At 35.0% G+C, this 26,896-nt stretch overlaps 2 protein-coding genes and 1 long non-coding RNA gene across 4 annotated transcripts; 2 read left to right on the forward strand and 1 right to left on the reverse strand.

The window, feature by feature from the left end:
- The first annotated feature begins 891 nt into the window (after positions 1 to 891).
- On the forward strand, positions 892 to 14,091 carry LOC126708629 (DNA mismatch repair protein MSH4). Of its 2 annotated transcripts, none has more exons than XM_050408448.1 (24): positions 892 to 1,045; positions 2,324 to 2,527; positions 2,672 to 2,707; positions 2,806 to 2,918; positions 3,781 to 3,847; positions 4,586 to 4,632; positions 4,811 to 4,918; positions 5,014 to 5,089; positions 6,207 to 6,279; positions 6,393 to 6,538; positions 6,624 to 6,709; positions 7,553 to 7,692; positions 7,809 to 7,948; positions 8,045 to 8,095; positions 8,914 to 8,977; positions 9,702 to 9,845; positions 9,930 to 9,997; positions 10,147 to 10,205; positions 11,061 to 11,217; positions 11,622 to 11,674; positions 11,749 to 11,847; positions 12,273 to 12,387; positions 12,490 to 12,612; positions 13,543 to 14,091. In XM_050408448.1, the coding sequence occupies exons 1-24, from the start codon at positions 980 to 982 to the stop codon at positions 13,705 to 13,707; spliced, it is 2,400 nt and encodes a 799-aa protein (XP_050264405.1). In that variant the 5' UTR covers positions 892 to 979; the 3' UTR covers positions 13,708 to 14,091. The 2 variants fall into 2 exon arrangements, with proteins under 2 accessions (XP_050264405.1, XP_050264406.1); XM_050408449.1 differs by having other exon boundaries at positions 893 to 1,045; positions 3,802 to 3,847.
- Positions 14,092 to 14,749: 658 nt separating this feature from the next.
- Positions 14,750 to 17,445, reverse strand: LOC126708630 (60S ribosomal protein L15-1-like). Its single transcript, XM_050408450.1, has 4 exons — positions 17,266 to 17,445; positions 16,277 to 16,443; positions 15,239 to 15,436; positions 14,750 to 15,139 (listed from the first exon to the last, which is right to left on the reverse strand). Exons 1-4 carry the CDS (start codon positions 17,417 to 17,419, stop codon positions 14,894 to 14,896), a joined length of 765 nt encoding a protein of 254 aa, XP_050264407.1. The 5' UTR covers positions 17,420 to 17,445; the 3' UTR covers positions 14,750 to 14,893.
- An 8,222-nt stretch (positions 17,446 to 25,667) lies between these two features.
- On the forward strand, positions 25,668 to 26,539 carry LOC126710300 (uncharacterized). Its single transcript, XR_007649628.1, has 2 exons — positions 25,668 to 25,773; positions 25,948 to 26,539. It is a non-coding gene; the product is annotated as an uncharacterized LOC126710300 (long non-coding RNA).
- Positions 26,540 to 26,896: the final 357 nt, after the last annotated feature.

The raw sequence follows: 26,896 nt of genomic DNA on the forward strand, positions 1-26,896 counted from the left end.
GTGCTTTTGGCAAAGTGCCACCTCACGAGACCTTTATCCACATCAGCTAATTTAATGGATTCATAATGGAGGGACTAGTATCCAAAATGCCTCCTTTTTAAAATTTCAAGGACCTAAATTATACTTAAAAAATTTTAGGAACTAAAATAAAATCAAACTTACACCCAATTCTTTGGTTTACAATAATAATAATAATTTACACCCAATTTTAGGAACTAAAAGTGCAATTTATCCTAATCTTTGGTAGGAAAATGGTAGCAAGTGCTTCTAGTTTAATGTTATGTTTGGTTAGGTGAAAAATGGAGAGGATAGAAATAAAATGAGGAAAAAAGAAGAAGTGATTAATCATTATTTTGTTGGAGTTAAAAGAGAGGAAAAAAAATTTGGGTGAATGAGAAGTTGAGTAAGTTTAGTGCCACAAACTTTTTCACAACTTTGTCACGACTCTGTTATGTGGCGACTTGTGAGTAGTGAAATCATGGACCAACATGGATTTACTATTTTATTCCCACCACTTACAAGTTGCTACATAACAAAGTTATGGTAAAATTATGAAAAAGTTTGTGACACTAAACTTACTCTGAAAAGATTTCTACCCAAACCCACCATTATTAAAAGAACAAAATTATTTCCACATTTCCTTCCTTTTACTTTTAATAATACGAATATGATTGTAATTTAGTTTTTACCCTTCCACTTTACTGACTTTAGGATACTATCTTTTTTTATCCTCCCAGTCCGTACCAAACAGAACTTATAGGGGATGTAATGTTGAAAAAATTCAAACAAACAGGCCATTACTTAAGAATTACCGCTAATTCAACTCTGATTTCTTAATTCATAAGCTGATTCAAATCCCGGTGCGCACTACGCACCCCACTTAACGTATCACTAGCAACAGTCACACCTATATATAAGAAACACAAAAAACTAGCGCGCATTCACAAAGCTCGTTGAAGCTAGTGTGTGGTGTGTAGCAATGGAAGACGAGGGAGGAGAGAGATCGAGCATCGTGATTGGTCTCATCGAGAACAGAGCTAAAGAGGTACACTATCGTCTTCGACTTATATAGATAATCTGTGTTTGCTTTACCAGAAAATGCAAGTAAAGAAAAGAAAGTGAATCAAAGTGGTAGTATTTTAAAATTTTCAGGTATTGCAATATTCGGAACCGAAACACTAAAATCAGCCTAATACTACTATTTGTTGTAATTGATCAATTTAACTTCTACGTCAAAGTTAGAGTATGTGAAAAACAATGTTTGAAATTATATTTTGTTTTTCCTTTCCCTCGCCTTTCTCGGCTACCAAACAGACACTTCCAGTGCTTTATTCTACCTTTTTAATTGATATGAAATAGCACATTTGTGAAATTATGGCTTCTTTGATGTTCAATTTTTCATCAGCGTTTTGCACTCGAAGTTTCTGGAGTTTCATGGATAGGATTTGATCTTATACCTTTAATTAGTGGTTGAAACTTGAAAGGATATAGTCGAAGATGATTATTATTAATCTATTTATTTTAATTAATATAAGTGGGAAAAAAAATATTAAAATTACTTGTTAGATGATTTGCATTGAGGTTTTGTGAACAAGTGTTATAACAAAGAAGCCAAATGCTAATTTTGTTAGAGAAACATGCTTTTCAATCTGAATTCGCAAATGGCTCTTTTGTTTTAAACTTCTTTTTATTGAAATGCTTATTTTGATTTCTTGGATTCTCTAGGTTCAGATATGTGTTATTACATGCAATCTTTGTTTGAAGATTGTAAATGAAAATTGAAAAATTTGCTAGTTTTTTTTTTTTTTTTTTGGATATATGTGTGTGTGTCTTGGATTTTGGATTTTTTTTTTTTTTTGGGTACTTCCATGTTCAGCAATTTTGAGGAAAACAAATATTAGAGGAAAAACCTTACAGTTATGAATTCAACCTGCTATCTAAGCCTTCCACCATTGTACCACAGTTCAGAGGGTGTGGTGGATTGCATATTTGATCGAATAGAATGTACCATGGTGAACTGTGTTGCAGGAAACTTGGGTTTCTAAGGAAGTCTCTATCCAAAGATTATCAAATGAGAATGGAAATGGAATCATGATTTTCTGAGTACTATAGTTATGCAGAGAGTCATTACATTTATTTCTGTTGGATTGAATAGGATATTTATCCATGTGTACATGTGTGTGTGTGTGTGTGTGTGTGTGTGTGTGTGTGTGACTTGAAGTTAAGATTCATTTCCAAATATTTATTATTCTGCCAGCTGAAGGCTGGTTTTGGTGACTAATGATTGTCATAATGCGTAACTGATTCCAAATTCTCTGGATAGGTTGGAGTTGCTGCTTTTGACTTAAGGTCAGCTTCACTGCATCTTTCTCAATATATTGAGACTAGCAGTTCATATCAGAATACAAAAACTTTGCTGCATTTCTACGATCCCATGGTGATCATTGTTACCCCGAACAAACTGGCACCAGACGGTATGGTTGGAGTTTCAGAGTTGGTGGATAGATTTTATGCTACAGTAAAAAAGGTGATGGTTTGTAATGATTCACAATGCAAAATTCTCTTTATCTTGTGCTTGTATGTGCACTTTGGACAACCAGATTCGTATGTGTCTTTGTTTGTGTATGGTTTTTATTTTTCACAAATTCATATCATATACTGTTTTGTGCAGGTTGTAATGGGCCGTGGTTGCTTCGATGATACTAAGGTTATGCTAGATACCTATTCTCCACCAATTTTTTAAAATTTTGGGTGCTAATTCTTGTATCTATCTGCTGGAAATGCCATTGTGGTTTTATGCTCCAGGGTGCGGTGCTGATTAAAAATCTAGCAGCCAAGGAGCCTTCTGCACTCGGTTTGGATACTTATTACAAGCAGTATTATCTATGCTTGGCTGCCACCGCAGCTACTATTAAATGGTACTTTCAGGACTTGATCTTTTAAGAATTAAGCTAAGAAGGTAGAGATGTTTATTCTGAATATGAATTCCTGATTTTACTTGATATTGGAGGTTAATTTGATGAGTTTCACATTAAAGGTTCTCATATCAATGTTCACTTGCCTATTAAATCTAAGGAGCAGTAAAATCCTTATCTAGTTTATGGCTAGATATTGTTTTTGAGGGGCTATTATTTTGAAAACTAGTTTTCATTTGAGAAGGAAAGTACCATTCTGTTGAAAAATTTGAGGCTTGAATTTTCCATGTGCTCATGTACAACATGCGTTTACTAGTGCTATCATGTGGATGGTCTTGAAGATATAACAATTTATTATTTAAACATGGAATGCTAGTAAACTCAGTCAACAATACAGCCTAATTTAGGGCTAATTGCTTGGCCAAGAAAGGACATTTGACTTTGAGGTATTAGGCTGGACACCTAGGCCACATTGTTTCTGCTATCTCTGCTCCTGGGCAGAGAAATATTTATGTTTCATTCCTCCTCTTTAGAGCAGTTATCATCCTTTGATTTTTTTAAGTTACTTTCTCCTTTCCTTCTAAATGCCCTTTGCAATGTTTAAGATTCTGCTCTAAAGCAATAAATTCAAAGTTCATCACATTTTTTTTATTTTCTAAGTTGTTTGCCTAAAATTTCTACCTAAGCATATCATAATTATAATTTCTAACTACTAGTCCATTTCATACTTTGGAACAAATTCTTATTTGCCTATGTTTAAGTCAATATTAATCTAAGTTTGCTTGAATTTGTGAACAGTAGTATGCACTTTTGTCTATTATAGTGTTTCTTACCGTTGATTACTTATTTTACTTCTAAAAACAAGCTTCAACCGCATCATGCACAGGACAGAAGCAGAAAAAGGGGTCATTGTTACAAACCACTCGTTGTTGGTATGTGTTTAATAATGGGTGTTCTTTCCCTTCCCATTTGAACCTTTAAAATAGATTTTGGTGGTTTCTTTATTACCAACATTTTCCTGGCTCCTGAAAGAAAATGTGACTACAGCTGTCAGAATTTGACTGTCTTGAGGCAGAGGATATCTAAATCCATTAAAATTCATATTAAAGATGAGTTTTTGGACCTGGTATCACCTGCTATAAGTCATGTTGCTATGCATTTTCTGGTTGATTATGAGGAGTCCAAGAAACGTTGATTATAATTACCTGCATGTGGAAATGGCTTACCTTAAAAAAAGGTCTGTTGCACTGATATCTTTTGTATGAAATAAAAGTAACAGATAGTACCTTTTCTATATTTTAGGGCCCAGTTGTAAGTTTTCAATTGAATCATAGTACCTACTAACCTCTTGACCACTGTTTTCTGTGATATTTTATTAAATACAACAAATGGTCAGTGTTGCTTCTAAAAGGATTTTATGACATTGCTGTGGCACCGAAATACTTCCTTAAACTTTAAAAGTAGTATGCTACTCTCAAAAAGTTCCATCTACAAGATATGTAATAGTGACCCTGTAAAATTTGTTCTTACATATGAAATAATGGATCAAATACATTACTTCATTTTTTCTTCCTCAGTTCTTCCATCTGTTTGCCTTTTTAGTTGCACTGTTTTTGGTTTTCTGGAATTTTTTTATTTTTATTTTTATCATACAGTTATCACTTTCCCAGGTTACGTTTAATGGATCATTTGACCACATGAATATTGATGCTACCAGGTACCATCCCTTTCTTTATTAATATATTAAGGTACTTATCCCCTGTCTCACATATATTACTGCACGTTTAAATAGTGGTACCTCTTATTGAAATAAATATTTTGGTTGATGAGGGTAATGGTCTAGTCTATTTTATAATCTATTGTCAAGAAATTTTAAAGTTGAAATTCGACTGCAGTGTACAAAATTTAGAAATTATTGAGCCACTTCATTCAACCCTTTGGGGCACAAGCAACAAAAAAAGAAGTCTGTTCCATATGCTTAAGACAACAAAAACTATTGGAGGGTATGTCATGTCATAAATTTTAGAAAAAAATCTCCTTTTTCCCTTTTCATCAATGTAAATCTATAATTTTACATTGTTTCCGATTTCTTGTCCAGGACTAGACTTCTTCGTGCCAATCTTTTGCAGCCTTTGAAAGATATTGAAACCATCAATGCTCGCCTTGATTGCCTGGTTAGTGCCAAATGTGGCACTCTGAAATTTCTCAATAACAGAAGCTGTGTTAAATTTTCTCTTTCAAACTCTCCCCTATTTGTAGCCTTCTCTGTGCTGTTAAGATCCGCCCTTTTAGCTTTTTTCCTTGTTCTTCCTTGAATCTATAATATATCATACTCTTGTATCTCCCATGAATTACCGTGTACTCTGCATTTGCTAACTTTGGAAAAAGCCGTTTGTGCTTAAATGAAACAGTCCCTTTTCAATCTATGTTTATAATAAAATCATCAGAAATTACATTCCTATATAATTAGGTGTGACTTAGTTATTTTTTAGTAATTTGCATTATATATTTATTTACTTTTATGGTTTATTCGGGTAGAGAAGGGCATTAAATTTTGGTGGGTCAGACCCTTGCAGGTTGTTACAAGCCACATGGCTAAGCTTGGGGATTTTTTGGACATACCATATAATTTAATATATATATTTTATAAAGGTTTATCTTGTAATGGATATGCACATTCAAAACTGGACAAATTCTCCCAGATTTTTCCACAATTTAACAGTATATGCATGTCAAATTTCTTCTTAAAACATTTCAGGGTTCTTTCTTCTGGTTTTTTTCACACGCACGCCCACCATTGTGCTTGCTGAAACATATATTTTCCTAGAAATCACAGCATTAATCTGAACCACATGTGGCTGGCTGCAAAAATCCTTTCTGCCATATAGCTCTGTTTGGAGCTGCTGTAATTTATCCATATCCATAAAAGCACATATATTATGACACCAAGTTTTATCCTTGTTCCCACACATAGAGAGCTCTCGTGAAGTATTGTGTTGCACCCACATCATTCTCTGAAGTTTAATCTGTGTGTCTAAGTTACCTATCATTGGCAGGGTTACTCTATTATCCTTGGTTAAATTCATTAGCTCATTATAAAATTTGCAAGTGCAAAAGAAACCTAGTAATAATCTGCCGAAGATTCATAAAATATTCAAAAGTGAATAATTTTATTTTTTGATATATTCCACCATCATCTATTTAATTATCGGTAGCATTATAAATCATGGTGCAGCTCACAACATTATTGTTTTAGATCCATCATATGTCTCTTCATTTGTTTGATTTTAGGATGAGCTGATGAGCAATGAACAGCTGTTTTTTGGACTCTCTCAGGTTCTGCGTAAATTTCCAAAGGAGACAGGTGAGCAAAAAGGAAAGAGACAAATTTATTCAATTTTTAAAAAATTATTAAAAAAAAAGGTTATTCTTATGATAGATTTTTGGTATTATATTAAAATTTTTCCCTTCATTCAGATAGAGTACTGTGTCATTTCTGCTTTAAGCCAAAGAAAGTCACAAATGGCGTCTTGGGTATTGATTACGCTAGGAGAAGCCAAATGTTAATCTCAAGCATTATTCTCCTTAAAACAGCATTGGATGCACTGCCTTTACTCTCAAAGGTAAAAATGTTTGCTTCGCTACACCACTTGGTTTCTATTGGACTCAAATATGTTTTGAAGTGTCAATTTATTTCATAAATCTCAGGCACTTAAGGATGCAAAAAGTTTTCTTCTTGAAAACGTATACAAATCTATATGTGAAAATGAGAAATATGCGTCCATTAGAAAAAGGTATGTTGCTTTCCTGCTGATCAGGTCATGAAATAGTTTGGACACAATCACTTTCTTGTTTTAAGTTTTAGGAATCCAACTGATGTAAGGAATGTGATGGGTTGCTGTTTAGGCTTGATTGAATTTGGGAATGAGAGTTGCTTAGAACAAATTAAATATTAAAAAAGTTATTGAGTTGTGTAATCCAATGGTGTGATTTTCAAAATATTAAAAAATAGTTATTAAGTTGTGTAACATTGCTTCAAGTTATACCAAGTGTAACTTGAACCCAACCCATATATATATACACACACTAAAATTTCTATATCAAAACTCAACAAGCAAATTTTCTGTAGTGTTTGAACTTTGAATGGGCAGCTTTTAGATTTGTGATTCAGGTTTGATTCATTGTGTTAGCAAATTTCATGGTTTTTTACAACTGAGTATCATCTTTTCTATCTGCTGGTTCCAGATATATGTCAGCTTGAACACCATAGGGCATGCTTGGCAGAGATTTTTTTTTTGATGTAAATTTTTTGGGTTGTCTAAGCTTGGTTTGAGACACTTGTCCTCTAGGCTGTGTTCGGACAAGCAGCCTCACCTTGGCTCAACCCAGCTCATTTACAGGTCTAGATGTAAGTTCACCCCACCTTGATTAGTCAAACCAAACTTACATAGTGATGATAGTAGTGGTTGTGGTGGTAGTAATTAGAGATGTTTGAGCTGTTAAGCATTTTGAGATTTGTTTCCACCATGCCACTGATTCTGTATCATAGGAAAAATTTTGTTTGTAAAGAACATACTTTGTCATGCATCTGATACCCCATAAACACCCATTTTCACAATAAGTTGTATTTACTTAAGGATCGGAGAGGTGATTGATGAAGATGTTCTTCATGCACGGGTTCCTTTTGTTGCCCGCACACAGCAGTGTTTTGCTGTCAAGGCAGGCATTGATGGACTTTTAGATATAGCAAGGAGGTCATTTTGTGATACTAGTGAAGGTATTTGTAATTTTGTACAATTGATGAAGTTCGATTTCTTTGTATTCCCTGTCTTCTTTAATACATATCACTGCAGTGTAAGGCCATCCTAAAAATATTCAGTATTAATTTGGCAGCAATACATAATCTTGCGACCAAGTATCGCGAAGATTTCAAATTGCCCAATTTGAAACTCCCATTTAACAGTAGGCAAGGTTTTTACTTTAGCATACCACAGAAGGATATTCAAGGAAAGCTCCCTAGCAAGTTCATTCAGGTCAGGAATAAGATCTTTGCTCTCTTACTTTATGATTTATGAAAATCTCCTTAGTAATAACTTCTGACCATTATATGATTGTGAGACTTAAATCAGGTCTTGAAACATGGGAACAACATACATTGCTCAACTCTGGAACTTGCTTCTGTGAGTATTTTGATCATTTTAACATTATTCTCTTCTAGCATTAGACTATTCCATGTCTACTGTTTTGGTGGTATGAGATGATTAAAGATTTACGTAACCTATCAGTCTATCAAGTGACAATTTTACTATTTTTCAAGCCTCCTGATATTATCTTAACAATGCCCCCATCCTATCCATTAGAGTTCTATTTCTAATGTTGTTGATGCTTCTGGAACTTTGGTCACATTTGAGAGGTCTATCAGTGAAGAGGTGACAATTGAACAATTCTCCAAGCCACCTGATGTTATCTTGAACCCACCATCTTTCTTAGATTTCTGTTTGATTGTTCTACCTGTTGACAAGTCGTACCATATCGAATGTGGGATTATTCTCTTCTTGAATATTAACCCTCAGTGAAAATGAGGTGATAATGATATGTTTAAATTGACTATGGATTCCAAACCTTGACCACCTCAGGTTTAAACTGGTGTTGGGCTCTTGCAGAAAACATTTTGTGATACAACCATGACAATGTTGGGGAAATAACTATTACGAAAGAAAATAAGTACTGATTTTTAGGCATTAAATATGTTAGGCATTAAATATATTACGAAATGACAATGTTAGGCATTAAATATCATTTTTAGCCTATATATTGTAGTTGTTATCAACATGTGTTTGATCAAGTGTACTATGATTTTTCATAGTGAAGCCCGGATTTTCATCTTTTAAGTTCCCCCTTGTGTGTGTATGTTTTTACCTTTATATATTCATTTGATAAGCCTGTCTGGGTGTGGGAACACTTGTCATTACTTTGATCCATTGAATGAAATTTGCAGCTGAATGTTAGAAATAAGTCTGCAGCTGCAGAGTGTTATATACGAACAGAAGTTTGCCTGGAAGGTTGTGCTAAACTTGCTGATAAGTACAATACGTCTTTTGTATCATGAGCTTTATGAGTTGACCCTTTCCTTTATCTTTATATGCTAAATCATATATAAAAGTTCTTAAAGATTGAAATCATGAAGCCTGCACTTATTTTGTGTCAAGAGATTTTATTTCTGGGGAATTGAGTATTATTAGAATTAGCTAATATTAATAGTAATTGAACTCTGTGATAATATTAATGTGTATTTTTAAATTGATTTTACATTAAGCTTTCCAGACCCTTTTTGTGTCAAAACACTGGCAACTTTTTGATACTATGTTCTCATATGCAGCAGGTTATTGGATCACTGGTTTTTCATGTCCTTTTGTAATGCATATGATTTATTTACAAGTTATTTATTTTTTATTTGGCCATATAGTGAGGTTTATATATTTTTAAACACTCTTCTATTTGTGCAATTAGCATCTTATGAATGCACTGTAAATACCAACAAAAGCTTATTGCAATCCTATGCTGATTCACAAATCCATTGATCTGTGGACTTGGGATATATGTTTTACCATTGGCGTTTATACATGTAAATTTTTTGAAGATTTGAGAAAATATTTAAAACAAAATCTTTAGACTTATGTACCTTTCTTTTAAAACTCTTTATGCCCTTGGTATTATTCTTATATGTTTCAATTGTTGTCATGATTTGTGGATATAAAGTTATTTATGGTAATTTATGGCATGCAGCACTTTTAGATGCCATAAGGGAGGATGTTTCTGTGCTCACTCTCCTTGCGGAGGTCTTATGTCTTTTAGATATGATTGTCAATTCATTTGCTCATACAATATCGACTAAGCCTGTTGATCGATATACTAGACCTGAATTTACGGGTTAGTAATCTGGTATATTGTGCATATTCTAGTGACTATTGGAAGTGCAATGTGGGAAATGCCTAACTGTCACATTGCTGACAGATAATGGTCCAATGGCAATTGATGCTGGAAGACACCCTATCTTGGAAAGCATACACAATGACTTCATTGTATGTAATTTTCTATTTTCATTGATTTGATTGCTTGTATCAGATTCTTTCTCATGTAGGAACTTTTAATCCTTTTTCTTTTTCAACCTCGATTTTGTTTTTAAAGATTAGGGCATTAGGAGTTGGACTGAACATTTCTTGTTTTGCAGCCCAACAACATCTTTCTCTCAGAAGCATCAAATATGGTGATTGTCATGGGCCCAAACATGTAAGAAAAAACAGTTGTTCTTCATATGAGATTGAAGTTTTTTATGCATTGTATCTTTTCCTTGATTTTTTTTTTAATCTTCTCTTTTCTTTCTCCCCCCTCCCCAAAAAAGGTAGTTGTGAAGCTATCATGGGAAAAAGAAATCATTGTAGTACTGCTGGCTTAATTCAATTGATTACTGGTAGAGAGCGACTTTTCAACAATCTGAATGTAGATTTAAATCCAAGGATGGCAATTATACTCACATGAGTATATGAAATTAACCACCAGTGGCACCAAAGGAGTACCAATCACCTACATTCAAGTTGTTGCAGCTCATGTATAAGAAACAAGATTAATCAAGTCAACAAAATTGTTAAAAAAAAATTACCTAAATACGTACACTATGGAGAATCAGGACTTAAAACGCTTGAAAAAAGCCATATTTATATATTAGTTGGCATCAATTTGTTGGTGTCTAATGGTCATGGTTATGACCTATGAGTCCTATGGTCTTGAATAAAATAGATGAGGCTTTTTTTGCAAATATGGTTTGAGTAACCTATCATAAGAAAATATTTCACTTATAATGAGGGAGGTGAATTTTTTTTTTACCATAAAAAATTAGGCTAATGTCTTGAACATCCAATTGGCATATAATCCGTACAGGTGTTTGTCTTAGACATGTCTTCTGGATGCAGTCCTTCTGTCCTTTTCTTTTCTTTTTATGAATACAGTCCTTATGTCTTGGACCATATGATTTATAATTTCTTTTGCTGAAGTTTCAACAAGCATACACACACCTACACACTCACAAAATGAAATATATTGATGAAAATATTTTGCTTGAGTTAGTTTACATATTGTTTGCTTCAGGAGTGGAAAGAGCACTTATCTCCAACAAGTTTGTCTCACAGTTATTCTTGCTCAGATTGGTTGCTATGTTCCTGCTCGCTTCTCAACTTTTAGGGTAGTCGATCGTATATTCACAAGGATGGGTACAGTGGATAATCTTGAATCAAACTCTAGTACGGTAAAATTTACATCCAGCATTGAAAATGTTTATCCCTGTTAAATTTCTAATTGTCCCAAAAGTTTAAGCTATTAAGGAATTGTGAATTTAATTATTTAACTATAGTTTTAACACTCTCCCTCATGTGTGGGCCTAAACTCCCCTTTTTAAGTAAGGGCCCACACGTGGGATTTTAACATTTTAAATAGAAGGTAGAGTAGAACTTAGGATCTCTTGCTCTAATACTATGTTACATTACTAATTGCCTCAAGAGCTTAAGCTATTAGGAAATTGAGAATTTAATCATTTAACCATATTTCTAACAATCCCTATATTACATACCATATGACTTAATTTCTTTTCTTTTTTTTAATATAAGGATCATAGAAAGCAAAATCATGTTTTTATTCCATTTGGTGTCACAGTTCATGACAGAGATGAGAGAGACAGCTTTTGTAATTCAGAATGTCTCCAGAAGGTACTATACTAAATGATGTTTATAACACATGGAATGTGCAATAGTTTCTATATACATCTGTTCTATTGGTACAGGAGTCTGATTGTTATGGATGAACTTGGGAGGTCTACTTCTTCCTCTGATGGATTTGCGATTGCATGGAGCTGCTGCGAGTATCTGTTATCATTGAAAGCGTAAACTATTTTTTGCTTTACCAATCACCATGCCTTTGATAAGTTGCAAAAGATTAAACGTGTATAAGTTTATGGTATTAGAAAGGCAAAAATGTGGTTTTTGCATTTTGCAATCAAACATTATATGGATACTCTTTTGGACATAGCATGTTTAACAAATGATTAGACAATGCTACTTTCTATAACTCACAAAGTTACAATCCAAAAGAATACTATATCTTTGATGTAACCAGAGTAATTAAATATTAGGTAGACATTAATTTCCCAAAAAACAATGATTAGCATTATTGCAGGGAAAATTGTTATTGAGTCATTGACGAGAATACTTTCAACCTTAATATTAGTAAAGATAATGTATATCTAATTAGTCTGCTTGCATTTGTGAACAAATAAATTGAAATACCGTCTTTCTTGATCTTCTTTAGGTATACCATATTTGCTACTCATATGGAGAACCTATCAGAATTAGCAACCATCTATCCAAATGTGAAGATTCTTCACTTTCATGTTGACATAAGAAACAACCGTTTAGATTTCAAGGTAGAAATATCAGGATTTCTTTTCTTTTATTCTAGCTTTTTTACACTGCTTCTTTTTCTTTTTCTTTTTTCCCCTGACTGGCAGTCTGATTTACTTACTCAGTTTGAACTCAAGGATGGTCCAAGATATGTACCACATTATGGTCTATTATTAGCAGAAGTGGCAGGTTTACCAAGCTCAGTGATTGAAACAGCCAGAAGCATAACATCCAGGATTACGGAAAAGGTGATTCCTATTGAGACTTGATACAAGAACATTAAGTTACTGTCATTAAATGTCAGTTCTTTATTCAAAATCTTCTCTTTACAGTAGTGCTTTAACAATGTGAAAACGTAATTAAGCTTCAGCTACAAAACTTTCAGAAAAGTCCAATATATCAGTTGTCCAACCATACATATGAAAAAATATACATGTATGAAGGCAATACATGTGAATTAACATTCATGCAGAAAAGTATAGGTTGAAACAGGCAAGAATATTTATTAAAAGCACAATTCATCTGCCAGCTCAATATTCATTTCTCAAGGAAACTGTGCATATTTATTCATCCATATCCATGGTACAATTGTCCTACGGAGGTCCTACACAAAAGGGGATCAACTATGCTGAAAATAAACCTCTGCTGATAGAAATTCTGCAAAGCCTCAAACATTCTTATAAGGGTCTAAGTATTATGTTGGTGTCAACATTGATGGCCCAGACACACAGTAATTCTAATCTAAGACACAGGATCTTGGTAAGTTAGCATATGCAATCCTTGACTTGGTTTACTACATGGATTTGGTGATGGTTGACTTTGTTAAACCTTACGAGCAAGTTAAAGATTAAAAAACCAAAAAAAAAAGGAAAAAAAGAAGAAGAGAAACTACTTGCAAAGCTGCTCACATTTTTCATACAAGTTTTGAAAAATATTGGTTGACATTTACGGAGGCTTCAGCCTTCAGCGAGTGTCCCACCCCAGTGGCTTTTAAGTTTTAAAACGCATTTACTGGTTTAGTTTTTAAAAATGTTTAGTGAAATCCAAATCATGTAGCTGTCTGTGACTCCCTTTTACTTGATTTAATTTTTTTAATGAATTTTTCTTGATGTATATGGAATGGCCCCTCTTCATGAACTGCAGTAATCTGACATTTTAAACAAATTTCCAATGTCTAGGAAGTGAAGAGGATGGAAGTAAACTACCTGCAGTATCATCCAATCCAGATGGCCTACCGTGTTGCTCAACGGCTTATATGTTTGAAGTACTCCAGCCAGGATGAGGATTCAATTCGGCAAGCATTGCAAGATCTAAAAGAGCAGTATATTGACGGAAGGCTCTAGAGTTTGGTATAAAGCACAATTCTGTATTTTGGTACCTACTTGGTACTGAAAGCACAGTGTAACTAGTTTGCTATCTGGCCCGGAGATGTATCATCAACTTTTAGCAGAATATTCATTACGTCTGTGTTAACAGAAAGCCAGAATGTGCATGTTGAAGTTTTCCATGGGTCATTACTGGAAGCCACAAGGCTGTAAGGAGGTTGATATTCTTTTTATTTCTCTTGCGTACCTGATTGATATTTGGCACGTATGGAAGCAGCATTGTCCAGCAAGATTGGAAAAAATACCATGTTGAGATTTCATGCATTTAAGATTCAATACATGCAACTTGATGAGCAAAAGAAACTAACTACTCAGCTTATAAATGCATTAGATCTGTGCCAACCTGGTTTTCTGGGTGAATTTGTTGATATTTCATATTTCTAAGACTATTTTGAGTATAGAACCTAGATTTGTTGTTATCCCTCGAAACAATCAAATTCATCCACACCAAAACGATTGAGGAGTCAGGGGTACACACAGCTTTGGATCCAATTGTGTTCAACTCTGAATAGGTAAATTTTGTTGTCAACTTGTGCAAGAAAAGGTTCTCTATAAATTATAGACTATAAACTTCTTAATCCGCACAGTTCATACCAGGAAAATCTCATTGGTCAAAGTTGGAATACCTAGATCCAAAAAGCTCGTGGCAACAAAACTACCCCCAAAATAAAATATACACAAAAAAGTGTGTATATATCCATAAAAAAATAATAAATAAATAAATAAAAACACCCTTGAAAAAGAAGTGGGTTACAATAGAACCCACGCAAATTATGTCAAACGATAAAACAATCTAATTGTGGTTTAAATGACCACACCCACAACCAGCAAAATTAGATAAAATTTCATAGAGACGAACCTCAACTTAAGAATCCAGACGCAAGAATGCACTAACAAAGCTCAAAATCCAGATTGAAACACGAGGCAAAAGCTTGAGAATCATTAATTGCACCAGAATAAATATCAAAATAAAAAATAAAACGCAGTGAAGAACCAGATCAAGATATCAACTAATAAAATTTTTAAGTAGAACATAATTCGAGTTTTTCAATATCCAAAATTTCCAGCTACAAAAATAACCACTAATGTTTCGGCCAGACAATATCCAAAAAAGAGATGCAAAAGCTGAAAGCAACAACAAAATCTAACGGTAGCGACGAAGGGAGAGGGTGTTATTTCTCTTCCAGTTTGCCCTGCGAGAAGGACGTGCCTTGTGGTGGAGGTGACCCTTTCCACGTAATCCCCTGTATTTCTTACCAGCAGAAGTGAGACCACGGAGCTCCCTGTGCTTGTGTTTAGCACCAGCAAGCCAATTGATTCTTGGGTCATTTCTGATTGCATTATGAGCAACATCAACTAGAATTACCTCATAGTACTTGTAAGTAGAGTCCTGTACCAGGAAATTGCAACATACAAGAACAAATCAGAAATCACCCCCAGCAACAATTACACAACAGCAACGTGGTAAATGAAAGAGTAGGCAACAAACCTCGTTCAACCAGTATGAATTCAGAACCCTGAGACCACCCAACTGACGACCAGCTCGTTCCTCTGCTACTGACCTCTTGCTGCGCTGAAACTTCAGTTGAGTAACACCCTGGTTTGTGGGCTTCCCGTACACAATACCCTTGGGAACAGGCCTCTTCCGACCACCACGTCTAACACGAACACGATAGACCACATATCCCTGCAAACAATAAAGTGTTCACTCAGAAAAACCTATGGATGACATACTGTTTGTGAGCATGTTCACAAAAGACAAATTATATAAGAGAGGATGAAATCCAAGACATGTTGTAAAGTCACGAGCAAATGTCAATAAGGATTCACATTTTTCATTACTTAACCAAATTTTGGAATTATTTATCAGAAGAAATAAAATTCATCAGCAACATTGAATTCACAACTAAACATGCCTCTGTTCCAACCGCAGCTTAACTTAAGCTCCAAAGAGGGACTAGGGCTGCTAGGCATATCGGATCAAGACAAAAGCAAGATTCAGAAGATGAGAACTTGCTTTGGTCAGACGATCAATTGCAAATTTAACGTTGCTGGTCTCAGGAAGCATCTTTTCATGTTTCATAAACACCCTCCAAAGGAGAAATGCATTCACATTAAGATGCAGCTAATCCAGCACTAAAAGATCAACACATTGTAAATCTTACAAAATTAAGAGATCGCGTGTATAGGAAAGCAATGGTATAGGGGGTGTACTAAAGAGTGTCATATTCCTGGAGTGCTACTAAGAAACTAAATCCTTAACATCAAAGTAAAAAGAAAAAAAAAAAATTAACAGACCACAGAACAGGTTGCAGATACAATGGTGAAGAGGAAAAAGGAACATGCAAGCATATCATAGAAGCAAATTCAATCCCAGTTGTTTCAGAATGAGGAAACTTCCATAAAGCTAATAAGATATTTCATGAGCATATATCGCTCAAATATGGATAAAGCTCCAACCAAGCCTAACCATAATTTAATTAGAGTCAACATATAATCTCTACAAGGTAACTTAAGCACCTCCTACCTGCTTTGCCTTGTAACCCAAGCGACGAGCCTTGTCAGGGCGAGTAGGCCTGGTGACACGAACAATGGCAGACTGTTGGCGGTACTCCCAACACCTCACCCTCTGCAAGAAACGCATAACATCGGATTGTTTCTTCCTCCATAGCTCCGACACGTACTTGTAAGCCCCTATTGCCACCAAAACAACAACATAAATAATAATATACCACATATTATTCACACAAGGTATACAAAACCTCCATCTGTTTTAAGCACAAATGTTTTTCATATGGTAAAAAAGGATCAGAAAATCAACCCACCAAAGAGAAAAAACATGTGTTTTCCTTGGTAAATAGATTGCAGAATATAATCACACTATCTCATTTTCTAGACCCTTTGTAGTTTATAGTGTTAGTCATAGAATTACATATCACAAAATTAGCAGCATGCCATTCACAAACTGATTTAGCAATTAGTTTCAGACAGTTAAAAAAAAATCATAAGCCTGATCTCAGAAAACATTCAGGATATAATTTTATCAGATCTACAAAATGCCCATTTTGCTCAAACTCAAACAACCCCCAAAAAATAATCTTACAAGCCAAGTATCATACGACTCTAGCTACCTTAAACAACATGAACTCTTTTCTTACATAAAACAAAAACATATAATGGCATGATTTGTATTTCCCAGAACTTTAATCTCAGCCAATTCACTGAATTTTCTCAGACACCAAGCGTGGAATAGCGGAATATAAAAAACAAAATAATAATGATAAAGCATACGAGTTATGAATGATAAACAAAACAAGACATTTGGATCGAACAAAGAAAAAAACCATAAAGCTTAGAATTTTAAAAAAAAAAAAAAAAAAAAAAATCAAGGCTACACAAAATATATTATGCAAACGTTTATAACTCTAGCAATGGAAGACAAACATGTAATAGAAAATATAACATGAAAATGGAAGTAAATTAGGTTTTGCAGAGAGAGAGAGAGAGAGAGTGTACCCATGGGATCGGAAATGAGCTGCGATGCGCAGTAACGGGCAGGGTTTTTCTCTTTAGAGGGAGCTAGGGTTTGTGGCGATTCCTTTGCATTTATAGGGTGGGAGTGGTCAAGGACTTTCCATCTGGGCCGTCCATTTTGTCTTTCAGGCTCCATCTTAAGCGTCTCCTATGACGACGTCGTTTTTTTACCATTATTCTCAAAAGTTTGATGGTGTGGGCTGGCGAAGGGCTCAGCTTGTCTTCAAAACAAAGCAAGTTGGGCCGAATTAAGAAGAACGGGCCCAACCAAACCCCCTCGGATAAAGTATATGGATCCTTTAAAAAAAAAAATTAAGACAATGACATTATTTATTTGACAAAATTCTCGAAAATAAGTTATAAGAAAAGAGATGAAGCGGGTGAGGAACATCAATGGCAATCAAGAGGAGTTTGAAGTCATTTCAGTGATGGTGGTGCATGTGTCGGAAATGAGAAGTGAGAGAAAGGATTTGGAAAGTAAAATGTTTGCCTCAAACTAGTTTGGACAAAATTCCTCGAACTTACTAGGCACCAATTGATAAAACCATTCACTTATACATTTAGTTATATGACTTAAATGAATTATTTGTTAACCAAAAAAAAAAAAATTATTTGATTTATTTAAATAGTACATTTGAATAATTTTATGAGGTGTCATGTTTCCTTCAAATCAATTTGAAGGAAAACTTTTTCATTATAATGAAATCTGCAACTAAGGATGTTTGATTAATCTATTTAGGGAAGGAGGACTTAATCTAGAGGAAAATTTCAAAATTGGTCCAGCAATACCACGTGTATCATGTGCACTAATTTTTTGGCATACAACTGAACTATAAGTGCTAAATTGGCTAAATTGTTTCTCAAAAAAAAAAAAAAAAAGTGCTAAATTGGCTAAATAAAAAGTACACAAGTCTAAATACAACAGCCTCAAAGTTTAAGAGTTCAAAGTGTATTTTACCTTCTACTTCTTTTTTAAGTGTAAGTGACTTTATGCATACATCATCTCAAGAAGTGTTGTCAACATGCTCATGATCACCAATAATTAATAAAATATGTGAAACTAAGTGTCTGTTTGGCTAGTGTAGGGAAGCTAGGCGCAGAAATATATATTGGGTCATGGGCCCTAATTGAGGACAAGGGATCATTAATGTAGAAGTGCGGGCTAGAAAATAGTGGAAAGTGACTGGTTATAAGAGTTCAGGAAGGTGGTCCGAGGACAAATTCCTCCTCGGCTGTGACAGTGTAGAGGTCGGAAGGGTTGACCTACCATCAAGAGCAGCGTTCCGGGCAGTTCCACTGTTAAGCATAAGTATTAGGAAGGAATGAGACACGAGGAAGGTGAGAAATATCTGAGAAAAGGCTACTACCACCGCATTAATTGCTCTGTAGCTAACTCTTTGACCACATTAATGTGGAAGTGATGCCTGAACAGTGATGTTTAGCCTTATAGCTACCTCTAAAAAAGTTTCAGGAAGGTGCTGATGGGACAAGGACAGGAACCGACCATTAGATTTACACGTGGAGGGCTGAGATAGAGAAAAGGGAGGTATTATAAAGGAGAAGAATCCCATTACATGAAGGGATCTGAGAATTGAAAGGAAAAGAAAAAGATTGTAGCACTAAGAACTGTAATTGTAACCAAGTCTAAGAGGAATATAGATATCCAAGTATTACTCTCCTCGAACATTGTCGAGAAAGAATTTCTTTTTACAAACTTGTTTTTTTATTGTTTTTCTCGCTTTCTCAGTATCTTTGGTCCATTGTGAGCGTTGTCCGATTCATTGAAGCCTAGTTTTTAGCCCACTCTCTACAAATTCATTGTATTGGGCTCTCTGGGCCTTAATCCATCTATCTTTTGGGCTGAGGATCCAAAACCCGCCCTTGCAACTATCTTATTTTTTGTCAACTTATTTTATTATTCAGCTTATTTTTGCTATTATTCATGAGTCTCACTACACTTTTTTTGTATTATTCATAGGTTCCACTGTACTATTTCAACTAATATTTACCTTTATCCACAGTACTTTCAACAAAAAATTTTCAATTTCAGTAAAATAAGCGGACTCCAAACAGACCCTAAGTATATACTCATTCAAGCCAACGTAATGTGATGATTGCTATTGCTAAATATGTGTGCTTATTGAGATATAGGTTGAAGTAAAGTATTGTAAGGTGTGTAGGAGCCCATTGGGTTTCTTGTTTAGGGTTATGTAGGAGTTTCGACAACCCATCATCATATATAATATATCCTATGTAAGACTACTTTATGTTAAATATGTGTTTGATTATTGCTTGCATTTTAATGGTGATAGTGGTTGAAGTTGCATGTGTTGTGGTGTCGAGTGTTTGCATTGGGTAGGATGAAGTATGAACTATATTATTTCTTTAATGCTTGGTCCATATTCTTGTGCACACCATTGCCCGATTAGTTATAATCGGCTTTTGCACACTTGTGTGGGTTAAATGCTGTACATTATGATCGATTTTGGCATACTTATATGGAATGACTACTTTACATGGGTAATCAGTATAAATATTATTTGGTATATATTGTCAATTTTTCATAATATGTAGATGGATTATTATAAGACAATGTAATGATACTCCTCTATTGTGCTGAATCAATCTTAAAAGTGTTAATTTGTATAACCATATTATTTTCTTTCCCCTTTTTTTTTTCTTCTAATGATTTGTATATCCATATAAATGAACGTAACTTTTAGAATATACAAAGGACCGAATGTGAATTTTTTACTATCAGTTATACAAATGAATGTGTTAACTTTTAAACGCAAGACAAAAAATGTAATTAAGATTTATTTTTTATTTTTAAATTTTATAATGATGTTGATGCGGAATCACATTAGTTAACAAATTAGTTTGCAAGCCTTTTGTACTAAAATTGGTAGTCTATTTAGTATAAAAAAAATATATTGGTTTGTTAACTATTGGGGACGTTTTTGAGACAAGGGCAAAAAATGTAAGATCTACCCAAATCTTTCAGTGGACTCTTTAGTAGTGTTTATTTGTGGAGAGTCAAGCCCAAAATTTCAAATGTATGATAGCAAAGGCTAATGGTTCTTTAACAAAAGAGAAATCAAAATGCCAATAACCAAAAAGCAAAAGAATGCTTAAAAACAACAGGAAGTAGGAAGAGAAAAGTGAGAGATTTCATGAAGGAGAGAGAGAATATTCCTTTGTACCAATATTTCCACTCCCAATCTTCAGAATTGTGAGAATGTTTGCTAGTTGAATGGGTTTTTACTCTAAAGTTTCAACTCTCAGGGTAAAACATGGTTGGCTTGTATTGAATTTGATTTTGGGTTTTTATATTAGGCGAAAATGCACGTTTGGTCCCTACATTTTGAGCCGATTCACAATTTGGTCTCTAAAATGATTTCACTCCTAGGTTAGTCCCTAATTTCAGAAAATCGTTTTTATTTTGGTCCTTACCGTCAACCCAGTAACAGAAAAAATCTGAGGTGGCAGACGGAATGCACTGTGTGCACAGTAAATGTTGACGTGGCTAATAAATAATAATAAAATATTTTATTTGGCATTTTCTAAATGCCATGTCAGCATTTTCTAAATTAAAAAAATAAAAATAAATTTTATTTTTCAATTTTAGTTTAATTAAAAAAATTAAAAAAATGAAAATAATTTAAAAACTGAAACCGTAGCTATAGTTTGAATAAGAAAAAAACAAAGCTTTTTTAGATTGAAAGGAATTAGGGTTTGGAGAGGGAGAGGGGGAGAGAGAGATGGACCAGATCAGACTCGGGATTTGAGTTCCTTGTGCTGGAGGAGTTTCTTGCGGTACTCGGCCATCGCATTACGGCGTCGTGTTGGCTCTTCTGGTTCGCTCATCTTCGCACTTTTGAAAATAGAGAATGCCCAACTCTGAAGAAATCAAACCAAGGTGGTTTTTAACTTGAGAAAGAAGTAGCCTCTTCAAGTTGTTGAGGTGGAGATCGGTGGTTGTGGGTTTAATCTGGGCTCAGATCGGTGGGGTGTGGCCATGGGTCTTCACTCTTCAGCCATGGGTCAGTGGGGAAGATGGGTTTTCAGCCATGGGTCTTAAGGAAGAAGAACAAAAAAGCTATGGAGATTCGGCCATGGCGGCACACCTATTCCTGATCTGCCATGGACGAGCCACCCCAAGCCTTATCTCCTCCGCCTAAGGCTCCGCCTGTGGTCCGATTTTCCTCTCCTTTCTCATATAGCAAAACTTTGTTCCTCTTGTTTTGGGTTTTTTTGTTTTTGTTTTTACGAGAGGATGTGGAGTTGTTTGATTTTATGGGTTTGTTTCTCAAGAAAATTTCTAGGTTTATGGGTTTGCTAGAGATTGGGTTAGTTACTGTGTTTATGGGTTTGTTTCTTGGATTTATTTTTTGTTTTTCTGGATTTGATGGAGATTGGGTTTGGTTGCTGGATTTGGATTTGGGGTTTGCTAGAGATTGGTTTGGTTGCTTCTTGGATTTGGGAAGAACATGAAGAAAATTTCTTGTTAGTATTTAATTTAATTTTTTCTTCTTGTTTTTGTTTGTGTTCTTTTGATATGGGTTTGAGTTCTGGGTTGTTGGGTTTGGTCTGTGAAGAACATGAATATTAAGAAAAGAAAATTTTAATCAAAATTTTAAATTAATTAGATTTAAGGTTTTTCTTTAATTTTTTTTTTTAATTTCTGATGTGGCTTTTAAAAAAATTAAAATGCTGACATGGCATTTAGAAAATGCCAAATAAAATATTTTATTAGCCACGTCAGCATTTACTGTGCACACAGTGCATTCTATCTGCCACCTCAGATTTTTCTATTACTGGGTTGACGGCAAAGACCAAAATAAAAACGATTTTCTAAAATTCGGGACTGACCTAGGAGTGAAATCAATTTAGGGACCAAATTGTGAATCGGCCCAAAATATAGGGACCAAAAGTGCATTTTCACTTTTATATTAAGTGTTGCTACTCTTATTGATTGATTTTTGGTAAATAGAAGAGGATTTGGACCCCCAGGTGTTAAGCAAGTAGTCATTTTTAGGTTTGCTCTTGTTTGGATAAAAGGAAGGCTTGCTTTTATCCTCATTATGGGAAATTTTTTATTAAACCCCCATTGGCTCCCATTTTTTAGTTGTTTCAAAGCATTGGGAGGCTCACCTAAGTGATGACTGCAGTAGGCCAATGAGAGACAACTATGTTTTAAAGGCAAAAATGGGTTAGGGCATAAACCTTAGGCCATGGATAGCAAGAGCATAAGACTTTTTGGGGTGAAAATTTCGGATATAAGATCTCCTCCATAAGCTTGAGGTGCTACCAGCGTCTCTTGCCCACTTGGTAACATGCATGAGATGAACTCATGCAAAAGGTCCGAAAGAAACCTACCCATATCCTCCAAATCACACTCACTCAATTTCCCAAATATGTAACATGGGCTTGGGTCATGCTTAAACGAATAAAATAAAATACATGAAAGTTGGGCTTAGCCAAATCGGGCTTATAGGAAATGTGTCACGAAAATGAATATCAACATTAACATTATGTTGTTGGTAAGCATATATGTCAAAAGTTATAAATTATTGCAAATTTGAATTCACAAAAATTAAAATTCTTCAAAGTTGACCTTTATATTGTTTACATGTGCCAAAAGTCTTGTAACTTAGTGACATTGCCCTATTTTAGTTAAAAAAAGAAGCATAGTTCAAATCTCCATTCCACACTTACTATAACACTTGAATTATAAAAATTAAAAACTAATTAATTAATACTTTCTATCTAAAACTCCCACGTGACGAACACTTAACATGAACTAAAATTGTGCTATTGCATATTTAATTTCGTTTGAACTCATTGTACATGACATCTCAACATGAATGGCCATATTACTTTTCAACATATAAGGACTCCTGCCTAAAGTAGCATCTACAAATTCACAATTTGAAAAATATTTAGCTCTGAGAACACTATAGGCTAGAGAACTAACATTAGTCTGAAGTTTCCGGCTTTGTTTTGCTAAGAGAGCTAAGTTAAACTATTTGAGAAGCTTAAAAGCCATCCCTCCTTAAGCTTTTGGAATGTAAAGTTTTTCACAACTAATCCATGTCATCTTGTTTTCGTCACTTTTTTGTCCCCACCAAAAGTTTCTCACCATACCTGTCAACTCATCACAAATTGAATTCGGGATCTTAAAGCAACTCATGAAGTATGTTGAAACCGCTTGAGCAACAATCGTGATCAGAATTTCCTTGCCAACTCTAGACAAAAGCTTCTCCTTCCAACCAGCCAATTTAGTAGCTAACTTTTCCTCGAGACATATGAAGGTGTTACTCTTAGACTGACCAACCAAAGAAGGAAGACCAAGGTATTTCTCATGTTGATGAATAACCTAAGCCTCAAACTTGTTTTTAAAGTCAATCTGCATTTCAACAGGAGTGTTTTTGCTAAAAAAAAGCAAATACAATGATATTTTTGCTCTATTTAGTTGTTGTCCAGAGGCTTCCTCATATACCTTCAAAATTCTTTGCAACGCACTACACTCATTCATAAAAGTTTTGCAAAAAATTAAACTATCATCTGCAAAAAATAAACACGAAACACTAGGACCCCTCTTGCAAGCTTGTACTTCAAATAAATCACCCAGTTCAACTGATTTTTTAAGTAAAGCTGAAACGCCCACTTTACCCTGTAGTATGCTTTACTAATATCCAATTTCAAAGACATCTCCCCAACTTTGTCTTTCTACTTCTGACTAATGTGGTGCATGGTTTCAAAAGTAACCAACACATTATCAGTGATTAATCTTTCATGAACAAAGACACTTTGGTTATCATTAATAATAAGAGAGAAATTTTCTTTAACCTATATGCAAGAGTTTTAGAAACCAATTTATACACAACATTACATAGGCTAATAGGGCGAAATTTTGTAACTCTAGTAGGATTTTTGTTTTGGGAATGAGAGTAATAAGAGTTTCATTCAAATTTGGCTGCACAATACCCTTATTAAGAAAATCTAGCACTTCCCATCAAAAAAAAAAAAGAAAAAAGAAAAGGAAAATCTAGCACTGTTTTAGTTACACAAGTATCTGCAGAAGGACAAAAATGTTGGTAGAAAAGAGGGGGCATAGCATCAAGGTAAGGAGTAGGAGTTGCATACATTTGTTTCAATGCTTGAGAGAATTCATTAGCTTAGAATTCTTTGGTCAGCACCCGATTCATCTCTACTGTCACTTTTGGATGCACAACATCTAAAATTTCATTAAATTTCATAGGTTGACCGGTGGTAAAAAGATCATAATAATATCCTACTGAATACTTCCTCAATCTTGTGATCCTCCTCTTGCCATATACCACCCACATCAAAAATACCATTGATTTGATTCCATTTTAACCGGCTAGAGGACTTTGCATGAAAAGGAGGTATTTCGGTCACCTAAGAGCATTCCCATCAGCTCATGGAAAGTCTTCTAAAATAGAAAAAGATGCAAGTTTTACACATTTTAGGCAAAAAAACACCCACATCAGTGGGTGTAAAGATGCGTAAAATATACACCCGGAGGTGTAAAGGAACAGTAACCGTGCATATATGCACGGTTACTATTCAATGTGTAAATAATTTTTTATTATTTGTTTCTCTCTCCTCTATCAAACTGCAATAAACTAACGCAGTAAGGAAGAAGAACTAACGCGGCAAGGAAGAAGAATATCCAAGCGTCCACTGCTGTCGTCGGTTGGAGGTGGGAGGCGAAGGGTCGGTTGTGGAGGAGAGAGGGAGGGCGAAAGTGAAAGGAGGCCGATTCGACTGGTGGCTGAGGGAAACGGGTAGGGAAAGAGAGAAAAACTGTTTTAATAACTAATAATAATAAAATAATAAATAATATTATTTAATTAGAATAGATGTGTAAAATAGATGAACTGATGTGGGTGTTTTAAAAATGTGATAGTGTAAAATAGAAAAAGTAGCTTTTTTCGTGTAAAATAGATGATAAATTTACACGAGTTGGTGTGGATGCTCTAACTGTAGTCATGTGATATGGGATCTCCGATTTCACGTTACCTCCTCTCAAACCATTCATTCACTTTTTTTTTTAATCCCGAATAGATTGAATTATATCTGCTGGAAATGGAATGAGTATATGTCCAAATATATTTTAAATTACTTTTTAATTAACTATAAGCAAAAAATCTTCTAAAAAAAAAAAAAAAAAACCTTTAAGCAAAAAATGCCTAACATGAAAGGAAGGAAGCCAAACTTGATAGGTGGTCCATATTTAAGTCGGGTCCATTTCTTCTTAATTCGGGCCCACATAGTTTCCTTTGGGGACAGGCTGAACACTTCGCTGGCCAGACAACACTCATTAGTCACTCCCACTATAAAGCCTTTAGATATTAGGATTCGCCAGTCCCCACACACACGCGCATGCACACTCCCCTTTAATAAGCGAGCGAAAACGGAAAACAAAGCTCTTTACTGCGCAGTTGATCACTGTTCCCTCGGGTACTCTCTCTGTCTCTCTGAAACCCTAATTTTAATTCTTACTTGATTCAATCTCCTCCATTGCTAGAGATACGAAAGTTTTATGCAGAATCCTTTTTTGGATTTTTCTTTAATCGGTCAGCTTTACTGAATCTCTGAAAGTGTTTTTTTGTGATTGATTGATCGCATTGACAGTATCGATGTCCTTCCGTCTAATCCTCTTTGGCGTTCTGGTTGGAATCGTTAGCCTGACACGGCGTCTATCCAGACTAATGGCGGACGAAACAAGTCATAGTAGCAGGAGAAGGGACTCTGTACCTCCTCCTCGTCGGAGTCGGAGGTTATGCACAACTTGTCGATTTGCAGAGATACTTAACGGCGGCGGTAGCAGTGACGAACTTCGCCGATTGACAGAGACTCTTTTGAGCGGCGAAACTCGCACTTATTGCGAAGGGTGTAACGGTTGCCCATTGGTATCACACGGGAGCGCAATTGTGGCCGCATTATGCTCGTGGTGGCCCTTGTTCGAACCCGTGGCTTCGCTGTTTTTCCTGCCTTTCACCTTCTTATTCTACATTGTTAGGTCTCCGTTCAGAGCCATGCGCCCTCTGTTTGTTGCCTGGATGTTTATCATGACTCTTATCACTCGCGACTCTTGATGTGATATCGGATTTGGATTTGTATTAGAGTGCTCTTTAATTTTCTTTCTAAGATCTTTTCAGGGACCATGGAATCCTTTGATGACCAAGAAAGGAAAATATGATTAATACCTTTCATTTTTGGGTAATTCTGATTACTTTCCAAGTTTTCGTGATAATTTCAATTAATATAAATCCCTAAAAACATGAAGTTGACTATATATTGACATTTAGATCATGCAATTAATTATTGGCATATCTAATTTCTCCTTCCCCAATTGCAATTTGGCTACTCTATTTGCATATTCAAATGCAAAAGGAACCTATGTGGCTATGAATGTCAGAACGAACCATCACGATAGCTTTGCCAATCCTTAAAAACATTTATAAGGCCTGTGCAAGTTTATGGTGTCTCATTACTAGTGTGCATAACTAGGTTGCTCGGTGAGATCCGATTACTCGAATTTAGTACTTGGGTTTTTGTACTCCAAAAGGCAATTGAATAG

The sequence above is a fragment of the Quercus robur genome, chromosome 12, assembly GCF_932294415.1.
Source record: "Quercus robur chromosome 12, dhQueRobu3.1, whole genome shotgun sequence".
Classification (NCBI taxonomy): Eukaryota; Viridiplantae; Streptophyta; class Magnoliopsida; order Fagales; family Fagaceae; genus Quercus; species Quercus robur.